The sequence below is a fragment of the Arvicola amphibius genome, chromosome 6, assembly GCF_903992535.2.
Source record: "Arvicola amphibius chromosome 6, mArvAmp1.2, whole genome shotgun sequence".
In the NCBI taxonomy this organism is placed as follows: Eukaryota; Metazoa; Chordata; class Mammalia; order Rodentia; family Cricetidae; genus Arvicola; species Arvicola amphibius.
In genome coordinates, this window is record NC_052052.2 from 125,350,351 (window position 1) to 125,370,529 (window position 20,179).

At 43.4% G+C, this 20,179-nt stretch overlaps 1 protein-coding gene across 1 annotated transcript in view; it reads left to right on the forward strand.

Moving 5' to 3' along the window:
- The window catches only part of Gpld1 (glycosylphosphatidylinositol specific phospholipase D1), a 47,019-nt gene continuing 26,840 nt past the window's right edge, over positions 1-20,179 (forward strand). The window contains exons 1-8 of the mRNA XM_038334924.1: positions 1-412; positions 798-1,105; positions 5,158-5,213; positions 9,945-10,023; positions 13,495-13,592; positions 14,010-14,120; positions 15,605-15,653; positions 16,613-16,667. Of these exons, the coding sequence (XP_038190852.1) occupies positions 1,009-1,105; positions 5,158-5,213; positions 9,945-10,023; positions 13,495-13,592; positions 14,010-14,120; positions 15,605-15,653; positions 16,613-16,667 (545 nt within the window). The 5' untranslated portion in view covers positions 1-412; positions 798-1,008. The remainder of the gene's footprint in view (positions 413-797; positions 1,106-5,157; positions 5,214-9,944; positions 10,024-13,494; positions 13,593-14,009; positions 14,121-15,604; positions 15,654-16,612; positions 16,668-20,179) is intronic.

The following is a 20,179-nucleotide window of genomic DNA, read 5'->3' on the forward strand; positions in this document are numbered from 1 at the left end:
GGAGAACTACAGAATTCATTTCCTGGGGTTTGAATGGGGACGAGCTAAGATTACAAACTCTGCCTGGCAGCCAGCCGACTTAAATTATCCTGCCTTTTGTTCATTCATCTCTTCCCCTTGCTTAGCCCGAGAATGAACGCTGCCTCCTCCAGTCCTTTGGGAGCTCTCCCTGCCTCCAGCACATACAATGCATCGCCTGCGAGTTAAGATCAGCGTCATTTATGTCCACGAATGACCCGAATTGCTTCCCTTGCTCTGCCTGTTGCTGATTGGCTGCTTCGTGATGAGTATATTCTGAGCCCAGCATTGTCTAGACCCTTGTCTCTTCACCCTAATCAGCTTCCTGCCTCCACCTCCCAGGTGCAGTCAGTATCTTTGGGCTGCAGGAATCCTTCCTTGCAACACATCGCAGGTAAGTCCTGTTGGAAGAGCCCGAGTAGAAGGCCAGGAGTGGCTGGGGTTGTGCAACACAGAGAAGTGTCAGTATCTGTTGCCAAATACAAAAAGAGAAGCCGGTTCTAGGTGATCACCATAAAAGCTTTCCCAGCATGCACTTGGGGCTTGGGAGGATGAGGAAACTCTGTTAAGTGTGAGCAGAGGATGCCCAAGATGCTGCCCATGAAGGAGGCAGTCTAATGGAGTGGCCATCAACTAGCACAGGCAAGTATCTTGTTTAGAAAACAACTTGAAGGCGAGTTTGGTTTGCCATGCCAGTTGTGCATTGAGGGGAAATCTGGTGGCTGGGATGGTAAAGAGGCTTTGTTGATCCCAGCAGATTGCTTTCTCTCCCCTCTCAGGTGTCTGTTTGCTGTTCTGGAAAAGCTAAACAGTGGTTGATCTGTTGATTTTATTGGAAAACAGTACTATTTTGAAACGAGGCCCGGTTTCCTGTGTCAGTAACCTGTGTAGAGGGAACACACCGAGTCTGTGCCTGCAGCTTGGAGTCACACTTTGGCTACAGCCTGGATTGTCCCCACATTAACAGAGCAGCTGGGGAGAGATGACAACATGTCTGCTGGCAAGCTGTGGTCAGGCCTGCTGCTCCTGCTGTCTTGTTTCTGCTCTAGAATTTCATCCTGTGGCCTCTCAACACATGTAGAAATAGGTAAGTACTGGGCTTTATTTGTCTGCCTTTCTGTTTTAGAAACAGGATTTCCTGATATAACTCTGACTGACTTAGAGTTCGCTGTGTAGAACACGCTAGTCTCAAAGTTGAGGTGATCGTCCCACCTCTCTTGAGTGCTGGGATTATGGGTGTTCTACACTGTTCCTGGCCTTTTGTGATAGTTTTTCCAAGATTATTAGTTTTAATTTTTTGTGTGTAGGTGTGTGCATGTGAGTGCAAATGACTTTGGGGGTCAGAGGCATCAGATCCCTCTGGAGCTGGAGTTATAGGCAGTTATGAGCTACCCAACATGGATGCTGGTGACCAAATTATGTTCCCATCAAGAACAGTATTAACACCTGAGTTCTCTCTCCATCCCTCTTTGTGTGTTAAAAGGACAGGAATCTATCAGTAAGCTTAAGAAAGAGATTGGAAATCTATTTCTCATGTTGACACAACTCTCCCTGCTGTGTGTGGGGGAAGTGGCCTGGACAGTGGAGAAGGCAGAGAAGACAGAGACAAGATTGGAAGTGTTCAGGGCTGGGAAACGGCAGGTGGGCTTGATGGAGGGATAGGGAGGAGAGAGAGCTGAGGCCCTTTATGTTTGGCCCCTGGGTGTTCCTGGCAGGGGACAGCAAGGAACTGAAGGAAGTCTTAGGAGAGAAAGAAGGTGGATACCTATGACAGGAGTGTGAGATTATTTTTGTTGCTTTTATATTTTCAATGACAGGCATTTCCAGGCAGATGTGAAGGGCCATGTGTGGCCATGGGAATGGGTCTCTGAGTCAAGTGGCTGTTTATGGCTCTTATGTGTATGACACATCATTTGAGCTTTAAGGTCACCCCAATTTCCATCACTGACCTAAATTATTTCCTGTGGGTTAAGTGCTACCCATTGGCCTTAAGGTGCTTGACTCTGGGGGAGTTACAGCAACTGGTGAAGCTGAGTGGTGGCTAGCATTAGGAGCTCTGCAGGAGAGGGCCACGTGCTAAGGTGTGCCTGGCCTCAGGGACAGAGGTGGTTATCTGGCATACACTCATTATCTAATTCTGGCTAGTTATTGTCACCTAGACAGTTCTGGGAAAAGGGAATTTCAACTGAGGAATTGCCTCCATCAGATTATACTGACAATAAGTCTGTGGGACATTTTCCTGATTCCTGATTGATGGGGGAGGTTCAGGTCACTGTGGGCAGGAGATGTCTGGGTATATAAACAAAGCAGGCCAAGCAAGCTAGGAGCCAGCAAGCCAGTAGCACTGCTCCTCCATGGTCTCTGCTTCAGTTCCTGCCTGCGGGCTCCTGATTTGCGTTTCTGCCCTGATTTTCCCATGATTGGGGTGCGCAAGCCAATAAATCTTTCCTCCTCAAGTCGCTTTTGGTCATGGTGTTTATTTTAGCAATAGAATAAGACCAGGACAAAGTGGATTTGGATACGTGAAAACAGGAGGGCTTTTTTAGACTTCCCTTTTCTAGCTTTGCTAAGGTACAATTGACCAAAATAAACTGTATATATTTAAGGTATGAGATCTGACATGTCGATAAGCTAATTGAAATGCTCATCACTTTACAAAGCTACCATCCTGAGCATGTGTTCAGGTCTCTCCTAACAAAGGGATCTGGATCTTATAAAATGTATTCGTGAAATTTTTTAACATGTGGAAAATGTAAGGCAATTCATAATACGAGCAAAGTAGGAGTGCATTCTACAGCAATTTTAAGACTAATTTAAGGTAGATTAAATGTTCTGGGCTTTCTTTTATTTCAATAAAGATGATATTACTTCATACTTATGCCACCTCTATCAGTTAGAGTGACAAGGTTACAGATATGACAGGAAAATTTACCAGCGCAAAGTAGATGTCGATTCCGAGCCATGGCGGCAGGACCCTCAGATCGCAGTTCCCAGTGTAAAGAGACAGAGGGCTGTGTTTGCTGATGAGGAAGTGGAAATACCGTTTCAGGCTCACTGTGTCGTGACAAAGAGTCTGATCTTTCTGTCAAACACCACTATTGAAAGGGAGTCGGGAAACAACGGGGAAGGACACAGCTCAGCTATTAGCCAGTCCTGCTGTAAACTAGATGTGTGCTTCTGAGCAGCCCGTGGTAGCAGAGTGTCCCACAAGGCTGGGAGAGGGCAAACTCCTGAATTCTGAAGGCTCTTCCAACTCTAAAGTGACAGGTGCTCTAAGGGAGCACAGGTAAATGAAAATAACTATTTAAATCCTTGGAGTAGTTCGAAAAAAAACTTGAAGTTTCTGTGTTGGTGCCTAAGGGATAGGTAAGTCCTAATGGGTATTTAAACATATCCAGTCAGGTAGTGGTTTATACTTGTAGTTCCAGCAATGGAGAGGCATAGGCAGGAGGATCATTGTGAGTTCCAGGGCAGCTTGGGTTACAAGGTGAAATCCTTTTTCAAAAAAATGATTGATGTCTACAGACATACATGAAATAGAACGTGCACAAATTCTAAGGTTTTTCATATATCAATCTGTTATTAGAATTATCCTTGTTCAATGGTTTGTATTGGGAAACACTGGAATCTTACATCCATATCATTTGTATGCTTTGTGACTTTATTGTTAGGGTATCAATGAATACAGTAAAGGAGTGGTTTTTTTTTGATTGGTATGTGAATTTAAAAAAAATGAATGTGATTCAGGGTTGGAGCAATGGTTCAGCAATTAAGAAAACAGATTGCTTTTCCAGAGGACCTGGGTTTGCTTTGTAGCGCCCATATGAGCTCTAACTACTGTCCATTGCCTTCTTTTGGCCTATGAAGGCACCAGATGCATGTGGTGCCTAGACATGTATGTAGGCAGAACCCCATTCACATAAAAATAAATCTTTAGAAAATGAATGTAATTCACAATAGAAATAAGGTGTTGCCATTGTGTGTGTGTGTTCCCAGGAATGTCAGCCCTTCCACTGATGCTAAGATTCAGGTTGAATCTCTTTATGCTTGTGTGTGTGTGTGTGTGTGAGTGTGTGTGTGTGAGTGTATGTGTGTGTGAGTGTGTATGTGTGTGAGTGTATGTGTGTGTGTGTGTGGTGGGGGAGGGGAGTGGACTAGGCAGTTTTCTGTGGTAACCTTGTCTTTTCAAAGTATTTCAATCATGAAATACACTTGGGGGCCACTGGTCAGGCATGCTTTGAGCTTTTCTTGTATTTTGTGTTTATATTTATTTCCTCAGTTCTGAGGCAAATACCATGATAGTTTCTGTTTCCCCAGTTCCTCTCAAATGGCTGCTACTGTCCTCACTCAGTATGTATTTTCTGTGGTTCCCTCAGCCAACCTGTAAGGTAGCATTTTGTTCTCATTTCACATAGGAGGGAACTGAGGCCTACAGTGTTAGGTAACTTGTCCAAGGTCATAGCTAATTAAGCAGAAATTTTAAATTGCCATATAAATTTGATTTGTATTCTGATAATATAAATATTTTTGAGACAATTATGCCTTAGCCAGGCATGGGGAAGGATGCTTTTAATCCTAGCACTAGGAAGGAGGCAGGTGGATCTCTGAGAGCTCAAGGCCAGTGTGGTCTACAGAGTTCCATGCCTGTCAGGGCTGCGCAGAGAGGCCCTGTCTCAATCAGACAGACAGACAAAAAAATAAAATAAAAACCAAAACCAAAACCAAAACAAAACAACAAAAAAACCCAGTTATGTGTAAAGAAAACCTCAAGGGAGTACAAACTTACTTTTTGTTTTCAGTTCTCTCTATAGTTTACAACTCAAAAATTCTGTTTTCTTCAAAAATGATCTCTATGGAGCTAGAGAGATGGCTCGTCAGGTGAAAGTGCTTCCTGCTCTTGCATAGGGCCCAAGCTCATTTCTAAGCCCGCATGTGGGGGGCTCACAACTGTGTGTAACTCCAGCTCCAGGGGATCCTATGCCCTCTTCTAGCTTCCATGGGTAACTGCACTCATGTGTGTATAACCATACAACACACACACACATGCACACACATGCACATAATTTAAAAGAATCTTTTAAAAAATGATCTCTGGTAAGTACAGTTGAACTTAGCTCGTATGATATTCATTTCTTTCAGGACACAGGGCTCTGGAGTTTCTTCAGCTTCAAAATGGACACATCAACTACAAAGAGGTAGGGAGCTGGGTTTCTGTTGACTGTACATACATTTCCCTCTGTGGGTGTCAAACAAAAGTCTAAACCGATCTTTAATCCTAAGAGTTGCCCTTATGTCTTTATAAAGCTAATGTTGTGGTAAAAAGGTCCACACCTCCTCCAATGCCACAGAGTCACTATGTATACAAATATATATGTGTCTATCAGTTTAAAATATTTTAAAATAGCATATATTAATATTTAATATTTAAATATTTAGGTAATATAATTTATAATTTGAAAACATGTTTCTTTGTTTTTTGTGATAGTTGGTATAAAATCCAGGATCTTGTGCATGCTAGGCAATATAGCTTTACTAGTGAGCTAAATCCCTGGCCCTTGAAATATTTTTTATATAATTTTTTTCTTATAAAGAGAGGTTACACTTGAGAGAAACCACTCATTCATCTTCTACATTTTAATCACTGTATGTTGTCCACATCTTTAGCATCAGGAGGAGCAGGAAGTCTCCTCTCTCTCTCTCTCTCTCTCTCTGTGTGTGTGTGTGTGTGTGTGTGTGTGTGTGTGTGTGTGGTGTGTCTGAATATATTGCTGGAAATTGAACCCAGGGCCATGCATGTTCTAGATAAGAATTGTGACCTCAGCTTGAACTCAGAAACCAGAGATCTTTATGAAGAAGTGTGTTATTTCTGTGTCTCCTCCCATCTATAGGACTATATGTTGGGTCACCTGTGCCCATCCTAAAGTCGGTTTAACCCATTGTGGCCCTATGCACTACTCCTAGTTTAATGATGATGATGATGATGATGATGATGATGATGATAATAATAATAACAACAACAATAATACATAGCATTTTATGGCAAAGACGAGTCTTAAAGACTGACACTGGTAACAGTGGTTGGCAATCTCTTGTGACATCAGAACTAACTCAGACCACTGGTCTGAGGAGATGGCTCAGCAGATAAAGGTGCTTGCTGCTGAGCCTGCCAACCTGAGTCTGATCTCTAGGACCCAGACAGTGGAAGGAAAAACCTACTTCTGAATGTTGCTCTCTGACCTCTATATATGGCCTATGGCATACATGCACACATAACTAAATGTATAAAGAAAGGCAGGTGGACATCTAGGCATTGTTAATCCCACGAATACCACAGTTTAAAGCCAAATGTGGAGCAAACTTTAATTAAATACTGGTCAGGTTCATCTCTGGTTTCCCAGGAAAAAAAAATGGCCCCGAATAAAGTTTTATAGCAGCTTAAGTCTTTCCCTTCAGGTCCAATCAGGGACAAGCATAAATCCTGCTGTACCTCCAGCCTACATCCAATCAGGAACAAGTGTCCATCCTGACTTATTTCCTTCCTGTGAACGTCCTGCCTATATATATATATGATCAAGCACATCCGGTGCAGATGGGTCTAACAAACTCGCTTTGGGGAGTGAGAAACACGTGGCTTGTTATCTCCATAAATAATAGCTTCCAGCATGTCAGGGACCATCTGCCCTTGGCTTGCAGATCAGAGGCACCTTTTTTTCTCCAAGGCATATTAATTAAAACTTAGAATGTAACTCTGGGTCTCACAGCATGCGGCAAGTTCAAACACAAGCTTGAATTCAGAAGAACTCAGAATGCGTCCTCCCCATTGAGTTGGGGCTGCCCCACCTCCTAGTTCCATAATGAGCTCCTTAATAAGTTTTGTTTATTCTGTTTATTTATCTATCTTGTGTGTGTTTTGAGAAGAGGTGCATGCTATCTCTCTGGCTCAGGATAAGGTATTGTTATGAGTCCTTCAAGCTTCCTTGAGCCCAGATGTCCTCTGGAATTCTATGGAGGTGTCATTGCGTGGGCGGAAGCTGGACAGCAGCATCAAGGAGTCCGATTTAACATTCCCGGCTCGGGTGGAGAAGCCCAGCAATCAATGCTCAGGTTGCTCAACTGTCCTTCCTTATCAGACAGGATAAGGCAAGCATTTCTTTAGGGCCGGACTCAGGCCAAAATGTCGCCACCTTTAAGTTTCTGGGAGCTGCTGGGGGCAGGGAAATTTTTTACATTCCACTTTCGGAGGAAGGCACGTGACAGGAGGCATGAGCAAAAACCACGTTCATGGATGTGCACTTCATAGTGCACAAAACCAGCCTCAGTTTCTCTTCTATTTTACTGGAAAAATTTGATAAATATTCAGATTTGATGGAGGTTTTGCTTTTATAGTTTACTTTTTATTCTTTTCTCCCTTGCCAGTTTGGTAGACAAACAAAATTGGGCTGGGCAGGGTAGTGAACACCTGCCATTCGAGGAAGTGGGAAGTTGAGGCAGAAGGGTCAGTTCAAGGTCTCCCTTGACTGCATAGCGCTTTCAAAGCAGGCCCAGGTTGTGAGTGACCCTGTCTCACAAAAGGGTACTTCACTCTAGGTTTAACTTGGCCTTTTATCTATTAACTTATTAATAAGGTTCAATGTATTTCATAAGAGTCAAAACTTTTCTATGACCTCATCTGTAATAGCCTATGCCTGATAATGGTTTATTGTAATGATTACCTTTCCCTTGATGTATCAGAAAGCTCCTAAACATCAAGCTCCTAAACCAGAGCTGCTAAGATTATTTATGCTTTTTGAAAATTTATGTGTATATGTGTATGTTTGTGTATGTGCATACATACCTACATGCGCTCGTGTGTGTGTGTGTGTGTGTGTGTGTGTGTGTATGCCATGTGTGAGCATGAGCCTGTAGAGGCCCTAAGAGGGTGTCAGATCTCTTGGAGCTGGAGTTACAGGCAACTGTGAGCTTCCTGATGGGAGTACTGGAAATTGAACTCTGGTCCTTTGAAACAGCAGCAAGAGCTTTTAACCACTTAACCATCTCTAAAACTTGTTATTTATGATTTTTAAGTGACAGAAGTCCAATAATCTGGTTGGTGAGATGTCTTAGTGGGTAGAGGTACTCTGTACTAAGGCTAATGACTGGGGGTTTGAGCCCTAGAACCCGTAGGGATGGAGGGAACTTGCTCCTGAAGGCTGCCCTCTGACCTCCACATGTGTGCTGTAGCACACATTCATTTACACAGGTGAATGCGCGCGCGCGCGCGCGCGCGCACACACACACACACACACACACACACACACCACACCACACCACTCATGCATAATAATAATAAATAAGTTTTTTAAAAAAGAAAAGCAAAACAATTGTACCGCCAAACTTAACTGGATTGTGTCCTTCACTGTCCCTTTGCAGAAACCCCTTGATCTAGCTTAGCCAGAGAGGGAATAAAGACCAGGAACAAAGGAACTGGCTGTCACACCTGTGTGAGAGTCAGAGGAACAGCTCCAGTGGTGTCTAGAAACGTCTAGAAAGGCCTCTGGGAACAACACCCAAAATGGCAGTCCTGAAAACTGCTTGTGTGTGCCTTTTGTCATAGCTACTGTCCTGCTGGCTCACTGCAGACTCACAGTCTTGTTTGGAAAATGCAGATCCATCTTGAGCATGAGTTACAGGGCCTTGTAACCTCAGCCCATGCTCCTGGACAACCTGACGTCCTGTGCTCTGCCTGTGAGCAACTAACCGGCTGCTGGTGCTCCACCTGCAGCCTCTGCATCTCTGCTCCACCTGCAGCCTCTGCATCTCTGCAGCAGAAAACCTGCAGGCTTCCAAGCTAGTGGGAGAAGCAGCAGGGCTCCATGGCACGTCTGGGGTCATGCCGAGCACTCTGGAGACTCAGTCTCCATTTCTTAACCTCTGGGCTCAGCTTGCCATACCATAAGAGTCAACAGAACTGAGTGAGTGAGTGAGTTCAACAAAGACATTCTAGAGAAAGCCCTGCTATCCACTCTCATCGTTTTCAAAAGGCAAGAATATTTTTCTAACTCTCTAATGCACAGGGAAAAAAGGAAGAAAGAAAGGGAGGGAGGGAGGAAGGAAGCATGGACTAAAGCCTTTGGGATATAACCGTTTACAGACACACACACACAACACACACATATACATACATACATACATACATACATACATACAGTATTGTTTTTTCCAGACAGGGTTTCTCTGTGTAGCTCTGGCTGTCCTGGATCTCACTCTGTAGACCAGGCTGGCCTCAAACTTACAGAGATCCACCTGCCTCTACCTCCTAAGTGTTAGGGTTAAAGGCGGGTATCATCAACCACTTGGGGTGTGTGTGTGTGTGTGTGTGTGTGTGTGTGTGTGTGTATCTATATTTTTCTTATTTCACTGTAGATCATTGAAAGTCTTGTCCTAAACCAATTTTGGAACAGCTGAATAGTCTTAGGGAAGGCCAGGTATGGTGTTTGGTACAGCCTGTAACTCTGGAGGTGAAGGCAAGAGGCTTAGGAGATCGAGGTCATCCTTGGCTACAGGTAGCAAGTTCAGGCCAGCTGGGCTACTTTTTTTCAGAAAACCAAAACACTTAAAAAAATAAAAATTTAAAATAGTTTTAGGGGAATTTTACTCCATTATAGAAACGAAAGTAGAAAACAAAAGATGGTAAAATTTAAACAGGCAGCTTTTGCTACTTTCTAAACTGTTATGCAGAAAAGGCCCTGAGGTTATATATGATACGTACTGCATTCTGGTGAAATATGCATGGGTTTTTAACATTTTAATCACTCCTGTCCACCTTTTTTCTTCATTCTGCCCTTATCCAGTGTAGTTCTAGTTTCTCATAGCTAGAAAGGCACAGAGCTGACTTCTCCCAGTCTGCTGGTTCCTCCCTCTAATTTCTGCATTCTCTTATTCCTCAGTTGCTCTTAGAACACCAGGATGCATACCAGGCTGGGACGGTGTTTCCTGATGCCTTTTACCCTAGCATCTGCAAAAGAGGTAAGGGAGGGTTTTCAGAGGAATGATGCCACATTTACTGGTTAACAGGATTGACATTAAAATGTGTATATTTCATGGGCTGGAGAGACGACTCAGTGGTTAAAAGAGTATTTTGCTCTTGCAGAAGATGGGGTTTTGGTTCTCGGCACCCATGTTAGGTGGCTCATAACTACCTGTAACTTGGGCTGTAAGGGATCTGACACCTTTTTCTGGCCTCTACAGGTGCCTGCACTCACATGTACAGCAGACACAGACAAACGCATGTACATAAATGAAAATGAAATACAACTTTATATATAAACACACATTTGTGAAATGATTGTTCATCAGTGACATCTCTGCTTGGGCATAGACATTCTGGAACTTTTGCTTTGAGGTGATGCCTTGTCTAGATGTCTCTGCTTGCTTTGGTGCTCAGTGGCAGTCCCTCTGTGTCTGTCAGCACACGGCTTTCCAAAGGTTACCTACAGCCTCACTTCTGTGTCTGCTCTACAGTAACCCTCTCCCTGGGCTGTTCTTGGTATTAATGAGATCACTGCCCAGTGCTGTGAGGATCTAAGCTCGCTGAGTACATTGAGGGGAATTTGAGGCATGGACAGTGTAAGGAGTCACCATAGACAGTACAGGGGAGTGGTTACTGTGTAGTGGTAGGAGATCTTCCTGGAGTGGGCCACTTAACAACAGTGAAGTTGTAGCTAAGGGTCATAGCCAGCCTACTTCGACCCTACGGTAGAGAAACTGAGAATGTAAATAACCAGACTTTCCATCTCTTCCTTTTCTCTCATCTCCTAATTCATTCTGTCCATTGCCAGTCCCAACCCAACCCAACCAAACCAAGCCAGGGCACAAAGAAACTGGCTGAAACAGGTACTGTTGGAGTTACCTGGCCGGGTGGAAGTAAATAGAAAGAGACTTGCAGGGTTGATCTTCCATTTCATTGGGTCATCAGATCACCATGGAAACCATTTCTGGTGCCTCAGAATTATCTATTGTTTTAAATCTCATTTCTCAACAATCTAATGGTGGCATTTAGTCGGAAGCCTAGCACAAAGGTGTTTGAGCCCACAGATCTCCAGAGAAACCAGAAATGTTAAGCATACAGGATTGTCTTTCCAATTGAAAAGATGGAAAACCTGTTCTTCCATCCAGAAAGCCGAGAATTAGAAATGATTAACAGCCTGGTGATTTGTGTTATCTGTTGGGCCAGACCATATTAAATTCTTATAACCAAAACTGGAGTTGGCTAGTTATCTATTTTTTTTTTTTTTGGTTTTTCATGACAGGGTTTCTCTGCAGCTTTTTTAGAGCCTGTCCTGGAACTAGCTCTTGTAGACCAGGCTGGCCTCGAACTCACAGAGATCCGCCTGCCTCTGCCTCCCGAGTGCTGGGATTAAAGGCGTGCGCCACCACCGCCCGGCTTGGCTAGTTATCTAAATGACCCTTATAGCCAGAGGCTCTCCCAAGCTTCCACAATCAGGACCAGAGGTAGCTAATAGCCCAAATGACCTCTATACTATCTGTGCAACCAAGACCAAGTCAGACCCTTAGGCCCTTAAGCTAGCATAGCTAGCTAGCTAGCTATAGAACCCATCTTCTTGGAGGAAACCACATGTACTCTGAGTTGAGTTTCAATATAATTATGCTTCCTTGTGCAAGAGGGATAGTGTTACACCAGGACACTTTTTTTTTCCCCAAATTGTCTGGGCTTAAATACATAGGGAATAAATCACCTGTTTTTGGACTCCTCAAAGTCTGGTCCAGGTTGATTAATTCAGTCTGCACCGGGTTTTCACTCTTACCTCATCGTGGTGTTCGCTTTCCTGTATGACACCTGTAAGGACCCCCCTCAGTTTAACGTCAGTGAAATGCTAAGGTGCTACTGTCTCTGTACTCAGGATCCCAGGCAGCTAAGCTTGACATTTCTTGTATTTATAAATACTGCTTTCTGTTTTCCTCTGTCTTAGTTAGGATTTTTATTGTGAAGAGACACTATGATCACAGCAACCCTTATAAAGGAAAACATTTCATTGGGGTGGCTTGCTTACAGTTTCAGAGGTTCAGTCCATTATCATCATGACTGGGAGCATGCCGGAGTGCAGGTAGGTAGATGTAACTGATAGTCTTACGATTTGTAGGCAACAGGAAGTCAACTGAGACACTGGGCAGTATCCTGAGCATAGGAAACCACGAATGCTGCCCCAACAGTGACACACGTCCTCTAACAAGGCCATACCCATGCCAGCAAAGCCACACCTCCTAATAGTGCCACTCCCTGTTAGAAAATGGGGACCAATTACATTCAAACTTTCGCATCCTCTCAGTCGGTCATTCTGCAATGCTATTGTTTTTGCCTGTGGGTCATAGCTCTTATTTTTAACCTACTGTTTCTCACTTGGCATTTTCTAAGTAGCATTCAGTGAGTGCCATTGTCCCTTGATTTTCTGACAGTCCCTTGAAAGATTACACATGAGAAAGAAAGGGATATTTTGATCATTAAATTTAAGAAGCAGTACTCAATGCGTACTGGCCTTCAAGATGGACAAAACACACAAACATGGTTCTGAAAAGTGTGGACAAGGCCAACAAACCAATTGTCTGTTTATCTGTCTGTCTGTCTGTCTATCTATCTATCTATCTATCTATCTATCTATCTATCTATCTACCTATCATCTATGTATCTATGTATCATCTACCTACCTACCAATCAACCATTTCTTTTCCTCCCTCTCTTCCTTCCTTTTTTTTTCCCCCATGATAGAGTCTTATGTAGCCCAGTTATGGCCTCAAACTCACCATGTAGCTGAAAATGACCTTGAACTTCTGATCCTCCTCTATCTGCCTCTGCCTTCTGAGTGTTGGGATTGCAAGTGTGTTGTCACCATGCTTGGCTTCCATGTTTTCATAAGTCGGTTTATACTTTCCTATGTGATGTAAAGATTAGGACCAATATATGGCAGATCAAAGTAACTTCCCGTGAATAATTGGGGAGGGTGTGTGTGAGATGGCTCAGTGAGGAGAGGTGCTTGCTAGCGTGGCTGCTTTGCCCCCCTGATCTTCGGGCAAGCCTTATTTATTAAAATACAAATAATATACCACCATATGCTTTCAGGTCTGATGACCACATAGTGGAAGAAGAAAAATGACTCCTGGAAATTATTCTCGAATGTCTATATGAGGGCTGTGATGTAGTGTGCATGTATTCACAAACAGACACACAAATATAACAACAACAATAATAAAAGTAGACTAAAGGAGAGTAACAGGGAATGAGATGTTGGAATATGGGTACATCCTTGTGGAAGTATCCTCTGAGTGACTCTCCTGGCCTGTCTGCTCATGAGGTGTCCTAGGAGGAAGAACAGAGGAAAAAAGTATTGGAAGGAAAGTGAAGGGATCCATAATCCAGTGGGTGGTCATGGGGAACTTGAGGAGACTCTCAAGTTTTTAAGCTCTGCTTTTTTGTTTTGTCAGGAAAATACCACGATGTATCTGAGAGGACTCATTGGACTCCATTTCTTAATGCCAGCGTTCATTACATTCGGGAGAACTACCCTCTGCCCTGGGAGAAGGTGGGTGTGCCCTCTTCCGCTCACCGCTGCACTGACAAGCACTGTTGGATTCACTCCACCTGGCATCTCCGACCCCCAGACTGGGATAGCTAACTATCACATGACCTGCAGTGCCATGCACACTAATGGGGACACAGCGGATGCCTAGTCAATACTTAACTAAAGTTACCAAAGAAAAGTTTGGAGGTTGTCACTTGGTCATTTTGTTCCCAAGCCAATGAACCTGAAACCCTTCCAAGACATCACATAGCATTTCAGAAAATCTTACGTGCTTTCCTGTAACTAGAAGCTATATAGTTCATCTGCTTCTGATTCCTTAATAAGTCTCAATAATGGAAATCACTTCATGTTTGTTAAGGCCTTTTAGGGATTTGACATAACCCAACACCTAAGATTTGAATTTTCTTTTTTTGCCAGGACACAGAGAAGTTGGTAGCTTTCTTATTTGGAATCACCTCGCACATGGTTGCTGATGTCAGCTGGCACAGCCTGGGTATTGAACAAGGATTCCTCAGGACAATGGGAGCCGTGAGTGTATATTGCCATGAGGGTGCTACCATCATACCCAGATCAAAACTGGACTCAGGCAGGGTTCGGGATAGCTCAGAGGTAGAATGCTTGCTTAACACGCAAAGCCCTGGGTTTGATCCCCAGCTCTACACACAAGACTGGATTACTTTAAAGAAAAGGAGCACTTTAGGCTATTCATACATCCTGTGGAAATAAGCCTTCCATATCCAAAGTGGCTTCTTGTCAGAATTTTGTCTTTTTCTTTTTTTATTAATTTTTTTAAAAACAATCTTTTCTCATTTTACATTCCAATCCCAGTTTCCTCTCCCTCCCCCTGCTCCCTCCACTTTCTCCCCCACCCCACTCCCCATCCACTCCTCAGAGAGGGTAAGGCTTCCCATGGGGAGTCAACAAAGTCTGGCACATCACTTTGAGGCAGGACCAAGATCCTCCTCCCCATATCTAGGGTGAGCAAGGTATCCCTCCAAAAAGAATGGGCTCCAAAAAGCCAGTTCAAGTACGAGGGATAAATCTTGGCCCCGTTGCCAGTTGTCCCACAGACTGTCCCAGCCACTCAACTGTCACCCACATTCAGAGGGCCTAGTTTGGGCCTATGTAGGTTCCCCCACTGTCGGTCTGGAGTCAGTGAGCTCCCACTAGCTCAGGTCAGCTGTTTCTGTGGGCAACACTATCATGGTCTTGAGCCCTTTGCTCATATTACCACTCCTCCCTCTCTTCGACTGGGCTCGGCCCAGTTCTAACTGTGAATCTCTGCATCTGTTTCTATCAGTTGCTGGATGAAGTTTCTATGATGATAATTATTGTAGTAAACAATCTGATTGTAGGGGAAGGCCAGTTCAGGCACCCTCTTTACTGTTGCATAGGGTCTTAGCTGGGGTCTTTATTTTATGTAGATGGGCGTATGTCTGGGCACCATGTATTTTCAATGCCTGCTGAGACCTGTAGAGGTTGTTGGGTCCCTGTGCATCTGCAGTCACAGACAGTTGTGAGCCACCATGTGGTTGTTGGGGGTCAAACTCGGGTCCTTTGGAAGTGCTCTTAACCACTACACCATCACTCCAGCCTGTTTTTTTGCATTTACTTGTAAGTTAGCATATAATATAATGAGCTTCATTATGACGATTTCATATATACATACACACACATATATATATATATATGTCAGTGTACCTTGCTCAGATTTGTCCTTCCTCCACCCACTTTAGTTGCTTTTAATTCCAGTCTCTTGGACCTATAATCTTGGACTCCACTGGAGACATGTCCACTCCAGGGAGGTACAATCGTCTGCAGCCATCTTGTTGCCAAACTCAAGGGCCAGCACAGGCAACAAGGAGAATGTTAGTGTGAAGACCGAGTCCACCAAGATACACTTCTGCAGTCCCCTGGGTCAGGCTGTCACCTCCCCTCAGCTGGTCCGACTTGGGGTGACATTCTAGGTCACAGTCTGTGACATTCACCATGTGCTTCTCTTTGTTCCTCAGATTGATTTTCATGACTCCTATTCTGAGGCTCATTCAGCTGGTGACTTTGGTACTGTTTACTCGCCTTCCTCATATGCCAATTACTTTTCTTTATTTATTAGTGGGATGCGTGTGTGTGTGTGTGTGTGTGTGTGTGTGCATGTGTGCTCGCATGTGCACAATGTATGTGTGTGTGCTGAGCCACAACGTGCATGTGTGAAGGCCAAAGGGCCACTTTATGGAGTTGTTCCATCCACCTTTCTGGTCACCAGGCTTATAGAGCAAGTAAGGGCCTTTACCTATCGAGCCATCCTGACAACCTTATACTTTGTTAAGTATTTTTCTAATTGGAATGCTAAAGTTCATTTAGAATATATCACAGCTTGTTTAACACAGAGATGCATTTCTAAATTGGCATGCTAATATATTTTTTTGTTTAAAAATATGTGTTTGGTTGTTGATGTATAATTTTACTAAAGAAATTTCACTTATGTGTTGAATTAAACTCCACTGGCTAGATTAGTCTTAGTCAGCTGCACTTTAGCTTTTAATTGATAAACTCCATCTTTCGTCCTGTAGCAATTCTCTTTAAATATACAAGTTAGTATTTATTTAAAAGGACCTCTATGGTCTATCTTTCCTTAAAGTAAAATAAATTCAAAGCTGGGTATGGTGGCACACACCCCTACGCTCTTGGGAGGCTGAGACAGGAGGATTACTGCAAGTTGAAGGCCAACATTAAGCACACAGTGAGAACCAGGCCAGGCAGGGCTACACAGTGAGACCCTGTTAAAACAAACACACATATACAAAATAGAATTGTTTTATTATACAAGTGATTCTTAATTCATTTCTACATTTCATTAGTTAAGTTTCTTTTAAAGTTAGCTTTTTTTCTTCAAGACATATCTAGAACAGAGGAAGAGTAACTGTGGGAAAGGTCTGGTTTGTGGGAATGTGTTTGTGGGAATGTGTAAAAAGTGTCTCGTCATTAGCCCACAGATTGTAAATATGTTTCTCTTGCTGTAGGAGGAGATGTGTTGAGCCAGTTTGAATTTAATTTTAATTACCTCTCACGGCGCTGGTAAGACCAATGTTCTTTTAATTATGTGATGCCAAAATGACATTTGTGTCTTGGGCTCTTGCTGTGTTTGTTCCCCCCCCCCATTAGTTTGTCTTTTTTATTTCTTTTTGCGATTTCACTCTTGTTTCTAGGTATTGAACCCAGAACCTTCTGAATGCTAGGCAGCCTATTTATTGCTAGCTAAGTCCTTTGTAGCATGATTAATAAAAACTCAGAGACAGATGCTGGGGTTCAATCTGAAGACCAGAAAAGCAAAGCAGCCAGCCACTGGTTCTTATCTTGACCTCAGTCTGAAAATGACCATCCTGCCTCCAGGAAACCTCAGAATGAGACTGAGAGCTGTCTCCTCCCATTTTATAATCCTTTCTAGTTCTGGGATTAAGGGAGTGCAATACTACTGCCTGGTTCCTATGGCAACCTAGCATGGCTACTGGGATAAAACATACGTGTCATTTTGGCTACTGGGATTAAAGGTGTGTGTCATTGCTGCCTGATCTGTAAAGCTGGCTCATGAGGCTGGTTCACTTTTCTGATCTTCAGGCAAGCTTTATTTATTAAAATATAAAGGAAATGCCACTACAGTCATTGGCTTCTATTTTCTTTTTTACACTTTTTAAAATTTGAGAGAGGGTCTAACTGAGTCTCTCAGGTTAGCCTTGAACTCACCCATAGCCTAGGCAGGTTTTAACCTTGTGACCTCCTGCCTCTGCCTCTCGATCAGCCTAGGTTATTGGCCTGTGTGACTAGTTCTGATTTTTTTTTCTTTTTTCTTTTTTTGGTTTTTCGAGACAGGGTTTCTCTGCAGCTTTTTTAGAGCCTGTCCTGGAGCTAGCTCTTGTAGACCAGGCTGGCCTCGAACTCACAGAGATCCGCCTGCCTCTGCCTCCCGAGTGCTGGGATAGTTCTGATTTTTGTTAGTGTTTTTTACTGGTGTTTTGAATATATAGCTTCTCATTTCTTATCATTTGGTTAAATTATTTCCTAAATTATCTTTGCGCAGTTTGTAGTATGTATTTTCACACAGGGTGTGTTCTGACACATGGACCTTGTTCAACCACAACAGTTGACTGAATCTCTTTTCCCGAGATGGGTGTGCTTCCGATGTCTTTCAAAAGAGAGTACTCTCCTAAAACATTTGTGGTTTTAAAAAATATTTGTTTTTATTTATGTGTGTGTGCCTGCTTGCCTATACGTGTAACACAGACATGCAGGTGTTTTTGGAGACCGTAAGAGGACTGGATCCCCTGGAACCTGGGGTTGTAGTTGTCTGGTGTGGGTGCCGGGAACCAAACCTGGGTCTCCTGGAAGAGCAGACAGATGTTTACTTTTAATTTATCAGGGAATTTTTGCATAAGATGAAGTATAAACTTAATATTATTTTTCCATAGAGATGGCTGAGTGTTTCCATAGCCCGCTCTTTCTCACTGCTCTGCAGGACCGCCTGTGTGCTTTCCTTTCTCTTCTCCTGGTCTTGTGACTCTCCCTTAGGAGCACTGACTTTTTCAGTCCCACGGTTTTGCTGTATGTCTGCTTTTGTAAAGGCAGAGCTTCCTGTTTGTCTTCTCTTTTAGTGATCACAGTGAATTGCTGTGAGGAGACACCATGATCAAGCTAACTTATAAAATAAAGTATTAAATGGGGGGCTTGCTTACAGTTTCAGAGTCCATGGCAGGGAGTGCAGTAGAGGGTAGGCATGGTGCTGGAGTCGGAGCTTGCATCTTATCCACAAGCAGTAGATAAGATGTAGAAAGAGAGAAAGACAGAGACAGAGACACAGAGCGACAGAGAGATATACAGAAAGAGAGACAGACAGATGGAGACAGACAGAGGCAGAGAAACAGAGAGGCAGATAGACACTGGGCCTGGTGTGGACTTTTGCCCTACAACTAGAAGCCAAACATTCAAGTATATGAGCCTATGGGAGCCATTTTCATTCAAACCATCTTTCTTCTTCAAAGATCTTTGTCTTTGCTCATTCAGACAAAATTTAGGATCAGGTTGATGTGCTTTGGGAAAAACTTGTTGGAGTTTGATGAAAGGTTATTGATTCTACAGTACAGCTTTGTCCTCAGCAGAGAAACAGCTTTAAGCAGTGGATGAAAGTTAACATACAAACTCACAGCTGGTCAAAGTATAGAGAGTTGTACATGGGACATCTGTATCACCTGACTCCAAGATGCAGGGAACCTCTGAGAAGATGGAGTGGAAAGATTGTAAAAGTCAAAGGTTAGGGAGGACTGCTCAGGATGAATGGACTCATGGGCTCACAGCATCCGTGGGAGGACCTCTCAGGACAAATGTACTCGCAGACTCTACGAACTCACAGCATCTGTGGGAAGACTTCTCTGGATGAATGGACTCACAGACTCTATGGATTCACAGGATCTATGGGAGTACTTCTCAGGACAAAGGGACTCACAGACTCTACGGATTCACAGGATCTGTGGGAGGACTGCTTAGGACGAATGGACGCACAGACTCTACGGATTCGCAGGATCTGTGGGAGGACTGCTTAGGACAAATGGACTCACAGACTCTACGGATTCACAGGATCTGTGGGAGGACCACTCAGGATGATAGACTCATGGACCCATAGCATCTGAGGTTGCCTGCACAGATCAAGCCAGTCAGCATTCCAGCCTGGAGGAGGGAGGAGGGAGGAGGGAGGAGGGAGGAGGGAGGAGGGACTCGTGAGCTCCCACTCCTAGCTGAGGAGTCATTGACAGCTGATGGCTGCTAGGGGAGTTTTCTTTAGAGGTGTGGTCCCTAACAGGTTGAACGTGCTCCAGTGGATGGCTCCATATCCGTGGTCATCTCCCTTCTTCCCTCCCTGTAGTCTCTAGGGTTCGGTAGATGCCAACAGAGTAAAGCTGGCTTTCCTTGCTTGCCTCTCAAAGGTTCTACTTTTTAGTTGGGTTTGGACTTTGGAATTATTTTATTTTTACTTTCTTGCTAGCTTAGTGATTCATCAAAACAAATATTTTTGTTATTTTCTTTTGCCTGTTAAGTTATTTTTATTGAGGCGGTCCTAGGTGCTCTTAAAAGCTAAAAATGGGCTTCTTGATCCCTTCTTTCTTGTAAACACACATAAATCAATTTTTAAATCTCCCTTTTCTTTCATTTTTGTTTTTTGTTTGTTTTATCTTATTATAAAAATTGGATTTTATTGGTTGTTGTACTCTTGTTTATTTTGAAATTGAGAAAAAAATGACTCTATAAAGCTTATTTTAAGATACCGCTGTCCTTTCAACTAAAATAATTAATGGCTGTGAGCCAAAGGCTGGGCCTAGAGCTCTGTTGTTTCCTCCTGTGCATTTAAGGTGATCACATTAAGTGAGAAGCCAGATCTGGTGCTCATGCCTGAGTCCGACTCTCAGGAGTTTGAGGACAACCTGGGATATATAGTGAATTCTAGTCCAGGCTTGGTTACAGAGTAAGACACTTTCAAAAACCAAAATGCACACACACATACACACACACACACACACACCCTTCTGAATTCACAAAATCGA